The following is a 9,580-nucleotide window of genomic DNA, read 5'->3' as shown; positions in this document are numbered from 1 at the left end:
TGGGCTAAATAAAAATTAGTTTTTACTGTTGATTTGGTTTATAAAGAATATATTTTAGTTCGATTGTTAAGGACGTTTATAGCTTTTAGACATACTTAAAGACGCATTATGACTCAGGAATCCATATTTTTAATTCATAAGATCAGTCAAACATATGTTTAGAATGTTTTGATAGTTGATTTAGAGCATGTAAGACGTTTAACAACTGAAGAAAATAGCACTGAACGTGCAATAATGTGCCGTAAAGGTAGCAAAATACAAACAAAACAAGTATTTTGACTTCCATACAAAATACTTTTTCACTATAATTATACAAATTGCTTACATGGCATCAGGAGCAAAAGGTAGTTTATCTGTATGACCAATGCATAATTGTTTGAAAACCGTTGCAAAATACAAAAAACAAAATGTTTTTAAAGACATTAAATGATACATATCTGAGGATAAATGGACCTTTAAGAATCCGTTCCTGGAGCCAAACAGTAATGAGCAATGAGTGTAAAGTTTCTTGCTTTATTTTTTTGAAAGAACCCACGCGGATAGTGTTGTAAATACTGTTGTCTAATATCATGAATATTTCAATAGGACATTGAACGCTGGAGACACAACGTAGATATCTTCTCGCGTTATCTTTAAACAATATACATGTAGTTAACTCCATCTTCAACATACTCCACAGTTTAGGACTGTGATTTGTCTCTTTGTTGTGCAGTTTTGCTTCCACAAGGTGTATCAAAGTTACGTGATTTTATTTAAAAATCATAAATTTAGTAAAACCAATAGAAATCTCAGAAAAGACGAAAAAATCTTGCAAAGGTAGAATAGGTAAGTTCTTATTTTGTATAATACTTTTATCATCTATGTGCAGGAAATGCCTTTTCTATCGTTTGTGTTATGTTTGAAAGGAAATTAATTTTTTTTATGAAAGAAATTAGTTATATAATAAATTATAGCTTTGTATGCAAAAGGGAGCAAATTTGCTCGTACGGATATGACAGGCATGACACTTGATTTTACAAGGTATCAAAAATTGTTATTATAAGGTTCTTGTGTGAAATAAGGTGTGAAAGTAAATTTTAGAGTTACTGTGCTTTAATGTTGCTTTCAGCAAATTTATTTTGTGAAGAATTTTTTTTTATACATTATATAATAATTAATATTGAAATCAGACCAATGAGAATCTAATATTAAATTTCTACATAAAAATGTTTTGCTCTCATCTGATTAAATATTATAACATATATTGTATTTGTAGGTTAATAACTTAACATACATATTGTTTTATTGCTCATACAAAATGACTAAAATAGACAATGGTCATAAAGTATGTAAGCAATGATAAGAATATTCACAATTAAGACCGACCTCAATGCCCACTCCCAATGGTGGTCTTAATTGAGGGGTTTTACTGTATATGACCTAAAAATGTCTATATTTCTATTTGAAACATAAGGGTTTATTTTTCGTATCTTGAGACATACAAGTTTGATAAAATATATCATATTATGTTGGTCTGAAAAATGAAGCTTACAGTGATAAGGCATACTAAGTAATTTTCGCATAAAATCAATGCATTTTGAAATGATCTTATTTACGTGAAATATAATGGTCTTGCTATTTGAGAAAATATACATATCTACATATTTGTACCTTTAAAGCGAGATATTACATCAAACCACATGAAAATACAAATGAGCCGCGTCACGACGAAACCAACATAATGGGTTTGCGACCAGCATGGATCCAGACCAGCCTGCGCATTCGCGCAGTCTGATCAGGATCCATGCTGTTCGCTATCAGTATCTCTACTTGTAATAGAGATTGTAAGCGAACAGCATGGATCCTGATCAGACTGCGCGGATGCGCAGGCTGGTCTGGATCCATGCTGGTTGCAAACCCATTATGTTGGTTTTGTCGTGACGCGGCTCAAATGTACATAATGTACTATTTTTATGTTTTTACTCTCACTATACAATGACTCTAACATGGATTGTGTAATTGTTGGTTAATTTCTAATCAAACTAGTGTTTAACAAATATGGATGACGCATTTTTAATCCCAAACATTTTTGGTCATTTATAATTGTCACGAATGTCATACAAAACTATTGTTAAAGCCCAAGATATTCATGTATGTGAGAAAATCCTAAATACTGTAAAGTGAATTTGCAGAGTTATAGTTCAAGATGATAAGGCTGTGACTATTGACATGGTCATCATAAATATAGGTCAAAACAAAGTAACAATCTGGTAACATTTTATAACTCTGCAATCTTTTCTGTCATCATTTGATAAAGAAATGGTAGTTTGAAACACTGGTTTTGTTCATACCATTTTTTTAAGATAAGGGCATTGTACTTTAAGATTTTTTTTTAAATTAGGAAAGTTTCCTGAATGATCCTTTTTTACTGTGATAAATTTATTATGTGATAAAGAGTCATTATAATGCTGTCCGTTTGTAACGTCAATTTTCATTGGATAATATCTTGGTTCTGTATTATTCTTACACACAGTTTTTCTAATTTATTATCTGTTTTGTACATTGATCAATTCACAAATAAAATAATATGAAGTGTTATTTATTTGTTATTTAGAAACAATTGTGTGCTATGCAAACCTCGAGTTTTGGGTTATATAAACTATTATCTGTTTATAGTTAGCCATATAACTTTTTTACAATATAACCTGTCATAAATCTATTTATCTCACATATATCTTAGCAAGTATATGTTGGCAATATATATTGGGGAGACTACTGCAATATTACAGTTAATATATTTTACAAATTATCTTTTACGTGTTTGACCTTTGACTACTTTTCACAAAAAACCACTAGGACAGAAAATATATACACAGCATTAACAACTCTAAATAAACAGTTAAAAATGATATAAAGCATTTATTAAAAAATATATATAATTGTACACATGCATGATTCCAAAAAGGGATTTTGATAGAAATTATTTTAATATGGACTTCAGAGCAAAAAATGTATTTGATATACTATTAAATCTCAATCATATGTCAAAAGACAATGAATATGTGTACACTGTAATAAAACTCATCGCACTGACTTTAAAATATATATTTTTTATAAAACATGTACTGCACGTTTGCAACGTCGTTTTTCAAAGGATAATGATGACGTTTGTATAATTTAAACCCCAGTCACACTAGAGCTTACGATTACTTTCGACCACCGGTGACTTGTAAAACTGACGATCATCAACGATTGTCTGCGACCAAAACCATTTTTGCACAGATAAATTTACTTCTGCGACTATCGTAAGACAAGTCATCATTGACAATCGCACGACAGGTCATTAAGCCCCAGTCACATTAGAGCTTACGACCAGTGAAGACCATTTCGCGATCACCAGTGACCTCTGGTCGCGGACAATCTTTAAAACGTCTTACGACGGTCATCGGTGATCTTTGACAGTCGTAGGCTATCTTATTTAGGTCCCACGACCAATTTCAGTCGTAGAGAGGTTTTTGAGCTTGCACAAAAACCTCCTTGCGATCAAACAGGTCGCTAGTGATCTTATAAGGTCTTAGACTGTCGCACGATGGTCGTTCAGGAGTGCGACAATCTTACGACAGTCTTTACAAATTGCCACTAGGGACCTAAATAGGATAACCTGCGACTGTCAAAGATCACCGATGACCGTCGTAAGACGTTTTAAAGATTGTCTGCGACCAGAGGTCACTGGTGATCGTGAACTGGTCTTTACTGGTCGTAAGCTCTAATGTGACTGGGGCTTTATATACACGGCTGCAGTCGATATATAAAGTAATTTCATTTATCCTCTTATAAAGGGAGTTTGTAGTACATGTATTATGAATTCGTTATAAAGTTTCTTGGCAGTCCAGTCAATTTGTAACAAAATATGCTAAAATACTTCAGAAAATGGGAAAAGCATGAAACTTGGCACAGATGTTAATAAAGGCAAAAGAAACATTTTGGGCATGGGACCCATTTTATATATGCCAAGATGGTTGCCATGGCAGCCATTTTTTAAAATGGCCGCCATTACATGGAATTATCACCTTTCTTAAAGGCTATTTATAGTTACAATTATACTGGAAATTACCCCAGTTTACACTTAACATGAGAGATTTGCATTACTTATACTTAAGGATAATAGTTTACAATTATAATGCTATTAATTGTTTCTGTTTCTATGGTAACAAGTTACTGAAATTACAAAACAATCTATGTGTAGATTGTGAGCAATTTACCACAATAAGAAGTATTCAAATTGTAATGTCTGAATTTACATCATTTACAAACAGAATAGGATGTCTTAACATATTCCATTCCTGTAAATGCAAGGAAAGCTGGAAGTATTTATATTTCCTTCAGCTTAATCAACAATATTTTGTTAGCACCAAATATTATCTAAATCCCAAGTTAAACAAATCTTATGATACTATGAAAATGAAAGAACAACAGCGTATGTTTCCAAGGTACTGTATAGTGCCTGAAAGGGTGGATTGACCCTCATTAGGCATAAAATACATACACGGTCCTGTAGGCATTGAGCTCTCGTAACACCACTTTCATGTTAGATTATTCATAATTCAATTTGAGAGTGATTGCAACCTTAAAGATTTAAAGATATAATCCAAATATTTATTTTCATGCTTTAAAAGGGAGACATAGGCAACATTTTCATTTCTTCGTTTTGAATTTTTCATTCATTATTCTGTAAATCCTCAAAATATATACACTTGACAGTCATCGGTGATTCTGTCGGCGACTAAATTTCGTTATATTTACGCTTCAAACTCAAAATGAATAGAATTGATACCAAAATTCATGCTTGGGCGTTTACAAATGTCATTTTAGTGTGATTTCAGTACATAAGATAATTTTGGTATTGTCATTAATTTGCCTGCGTTTTCCTTAAAGGTTTTTTTTTTTAAATTTCATCATTTACGTTCAATATTAAATCTTATTTACGAGGATATTAAAAGAGTATGTAGTTTTGCGCTTTGCAAGCTCTATCCATATTTAAATTCTATGGGTGATGCTGAGTGTCCTATTTCATGTATTATAATGATATCAAGTATCTCTCTAGTTGACGGAAGTCTATCTGAGGTAAGACTTTTTCTGAAGAATGGCCGTATATAAACGGTTATTTACAATACAGTATATACATGAATACTAGTATAAACAACCGTTTATATAGGGCCATATAACCTGTAAATAAGTGCACCAGTAGCTGTTTGATTTCAGATATAAAATCTTTTCTTTGCAAAATATAGAACGTGTGTAATATTTCTTATTTTGTCGTTCAGCTCAAAAATTAGAATTTTAAAAAATCTGACCAAAACTTCTTTTTACAACGGAAAAAGATAATATTTTACATAAGAAAATAAAGCCATTTTCAACACAAAGTTGATAAAGTATTAAACACTGCTACTCAACTTAAGGTCAGTTAAGATCGTGACTAAGATCGTGATCTAGTTAGTTCATTGGTTACAGTGAATTATGCTGGTGTAAGTCACTATCGCTTAGATTTGAACTTTTGTTCGAGTCAAAGACATATATATATATATCTTGTTGGTCCTCATACTTTTGCAGCAGATCATTAGGATTTGAACAAAGGTATGTCTGAAATGTTTTTAAAAAATAAGCCAGAAACGATTGGCTATTATATGAATTTTAAAAAATTAATCATTTAAGATAATATCGCTTATTATGTATTAATTATCAATTATAACGACTTTTTCTTTTAGGTATGTTTACTTGTACCATTCGGTATCGTTTTAACTATTGTATTAGCTGCATTTATCCATGTTGCGTTGTTGGACTTTAAGCTATTGTTCTTAACATTTTTCTATTCTTTTTTTTAGTTAATTACTAGTGAAATTATTAGTTTCATTTAAGCATCGCATATTATCGTATGGTCTTTATTTCCAGATCATCATGTATAGGTTAGCTGTAATTTCGTTGGTATTAGCCAGTGCTTCGGCGCATGTTACTTATCAAACTATGATACCAAACGGTGATAAAGTACCAGACCCTTGCGGTAATGGAGTATGGCTGGCTGTTGGTCATTACGACCCTTTACATCATACTCATGACAAAAATAGATTTGGATTGGTATGCTCTTTTTTATAATTAAAAATATCTTACAGAAAATAAAAGCTGATCTTGCTCTTATCTTATGATTAGATATTAATTTGATGTCAAAGAAATGTGACATTTTAAAAGAGGTATTTTTCTATGAAAACCTAATCATTTGTTTCTTATACCGGTACTAATTTTTATTCGGCAACATTGTTTTTTTGTTATTAACAATATTTTTGTCGCAATATTTAGAAATGTCACAAATGATTATATTCATGGGTTGTCATGATTCGTTTCCCTGTGTATTGTACAGTGCTAGTTCAATACCCTATATTTTCTTATGATTCAAGCGTTTTATGCAGCTACTTTTATGTTTCAAATTATTCAACTGTTTTGTTTCTTTATGAACATTTGTTGGGACTTTCTGACATACACATTAAGGGTTTTGATTCTAGGACAGGAACGAATTTAGGGCACCCGACGATAACAGTTAACAAAAATGACTTTTCATGGCAAAATAATGTGAGACATAAGCTTCTGAATTCATCAGATAATCATGTTGTATCACATTTTATGCTGATAATTGCATATCAGTTTTATCCGGTCTTTTAATATTTGTGTTCAAAGGTAAATTTGTTGACATATTATTCTCCATTGAACAGTATAATTATTATATATTTTTAAATGGTGATTGGGTTGTTTTTGTTTTGTTTGGGTTTTAATAACACACATATACACATGCTATAAACACCATGTGGTGACTTTCCAAATGTACTGGTGGGGGAAGGCCTTAGTTGACATTTTGTGCATAATTGCAAACACCAAGCTGGCACATGTATAGAAGCACCGACCTTTATATGCAAGTTTTTCAATGCCAGCTTAATAGCTATCGGTCTACAACTACATTATTTGGAACATAAATTAATAATTTCAAGTTCTGTCGTGTAAAAAATCTCAGTGGAGTCCCTTTTAATGTTGCAAATAAATTGATTATGTATTATTTTATACATATGATTTCAGGACTTTGCTGCCGCTGGTCACAAATGGACAGTTGCTTTATGTCAAAAGGACAGCGACAATGACGGCAAATCTAACGGAGAAGAATTAGGAGACCCAACCTGTGTCTGGACTATGGGTGCAACGCCTACACGGTCAGCAAGCAGTCATCCAGGTAAAATCTTATTTTGTTCATGTCGAACAATCTTCTCTTTTTTAATTTATATATTTTCAATGTATTTATATTTATCAAAAATAATTCTTATTCGAAATCAGGCTACGCCGTAGCAACTCAGTAGCATCTCCTACAACGCAACAGCAGCGCCATGATCAGCCAATGAACGCCGTGGTTATCCACGGCGCTTGTACGAAGATTGTGCGGCGTCTCTATCGCGCTTATACTACGTTTACGGAGCTTTGCAATTTCAGCGCAGTGTAAGCGCCGCAAGAGCTGCGCGAAAGCGCAGTGGACACATAAAGAACGCAATAAAAGCGCAGTCCGAACGCAGACAATCGCCAATTTAAACGTCGTAAGAACGTTTTACAACACCGTGGAAGCTCCGTAGCAACGTCAGAATCGTCGACAGGACGCCTTGAAGTTTCCATAAAGGCCATATCAAACAAGACTGCGCTTTCACTACGTTTGCACGGCGCTGTTAAAATTAACAAAGCACCGCGAGATAGAAAAATAAAATGTGATATTTTTTATGACATGGATACTTCACAGTGTCTTCGCGGTGTCCTCATGACAATCATAGCGATGCTACGGAGCTTCCACTGCTTTTCAATATCGATTGTTTGCGTTCGGACTGATTTTAACTGCGTTTTTTGCGCTTCCACCGCGCTTTTAATGCACTCTCGCGGCGCTCACTCTGCGCTGAAATAGTAATTCTCCGTAAAAGCGCTGTGCACACGCAGTATATGCGCGGTATCTAGACGCAGCACAATCGTGGATAATCACTGCGTTCATCCGGCGTTCTTTTTGCGCTTTCTTGGCGCTCCTGTTGCGTTGCTACGGTGTCCTTACTGCGATCTCACTGCGCTCTAATCAGAACGCCGAGTGACGGCGTTTGTTTTGAGCATGCTCAAATGCGCGCGTCGATCGGCGTTCTGTGAGATGCCACTACGATGCTGTTGCGATGCTGCGGTGATGTTTGCGATCTTACTGCGCTCACCTCGGCGTTCTGAATTTTCTTTGGACGCCGAGAGAACGCGCCCTATTGTGACATAGAGGATATTTGTTTGTTTTGCATGTAAGATTGAAATATAATTTCAGTGAGTGAATACCAGATGCAATATTTTCACGAGTGGCGTAGCCACGAGTGAAAATATAATAGCTGGTGTTCACGAATGAAATATATTTCAATCTTATAATTATGTAAAACAAATAAATTTTCTTTTTATTTCATGCGTTTTAAGTAATTTAAGTAATTTTTACTGATTTTGCCGCGTAACGTCGCGCATTCTCCTTTGTGACGTCATCACATCATGACGTCACATCAACAAGTTTGAAATATAGTTCTGTTAAATTTTTCTAATTTTGTTACATTTTTAACATAATGTATGGTGACATCGACTTTCTTTTCCGAAAGAAGCAAAATTTACGCATGACGGCATTTATTTTTGCCTGTTATTCCATTCAGTTTTGATTTTCTTTTCATCTGCATTGAGATATAGTCCGGCTACAGTGAAAATTATATTTTATAAATTTCACTAGTGGTTTATCAGAATATAATCATCTGATACGTTACAATAAAACACTGGAAAGCATGAAATAAACGGGTTTAATATAAAAACTATAAGTTTTTTTGCGGCTTTGCGGCGCTCTTAATTTAACAACGCCGTGCAAACGCAGTCAAAGCGCAGTCAAGTGTGACATGGCCTTAATGCACTAAGTGAATAATTTGTGTCTGTTTTTTTTTTTGTTACAGGCATATGTAACCCTGTTGGATCCTGTATTGGGCAGTCATTTACCTGTGGATGTCACGGACATAACTGTGTCGGAAAATAAATCGATTGTGTATTATTCTCCATTCCATTTATTGTTAAACGTTGATTATAAAACAAATAAAAATTGTTTAAGTTTTGATTTCTATCTTAATAGAAAAGTATAAAAGTGTGTTGGGGATGCGTTTATTGTAATGCCGCCCTTCCTTGTTGAAACCTGCGTTTCATTAAAAAAAATCAAATGCAGCTTGAACTCTGTCTTTCAACGGCTGCTGTTAACAAGCGTTAGTTTTTACAGACAAAAAAACAACAAAGCAAGATGAAAGGACAATGATACCATGTCTGTACCCCTAAGAATTAATTAACAATTTAATGATAGTAACACCTCTCACTATATATTTTGAAAGATGCAGACTTAAAATTTAATATACTTTTGATTTGCCAGTGGATTAAGAAAAATTGGGGTGTTTGATAGATTCATGAATAAACTTAATCAAACCAGTCGTGTGATTTTCATTTTCTGTCACGACTATTTGCATTGCTCTGTAGGAATCTTGTC

General features: G+C 33.6%; 1 protein-coding gene across 1 annotated transcript; it reads left to right on the top strand.

Annotated features, from left to right (window-relative positions):
- Positions 1-5,558: 5,558 nt before the first annotated feature.
- Positions 5,559-9,146, top strand: LOC132748021 (temptin-like). The gene is made up of 4 exons (XM_060737564.1): positions 5,559-5,613; positions 5,929-6,111; positions 7,099-7,249; positions 9,006-9,146. Exons 2-4 carry the CDS (start codon positions 5,935-5,937, stop codon positions 9,083-9,085), a joined length of 408 nt encoding a protein of 135 aa, XP_060593547.1. The 5' UTR covers positions 5,559-5,613; positions 5,929-5,934; the 3' UTR covers positions 9,086-9,146.
- Positions 9,147-9,580: the final 434 nt, after the last annotated feature.

This window comes from Ruditapes philippinarum, unplaced genomic scaffold (assembly GCF_026571515.1).
Source record: "Ruditapes philippinarum isolate M1 unplaced genomic scaffold, ASM2657151v2 ctg2495_1_1_1_1, whole genome shotgun sequence".
Lineage (NCBI taxonomy): Eukaryota > Metazoa > Mollusca > Bivalvia > Venerida > Veneridae > Ruditapes > Ruditapes philippinarum.
The sequence above is the reverse complement of the archived record's forward strand: the minus strand, read 5'-3'. Positions and strand labels throughout refer to the sequence as shown.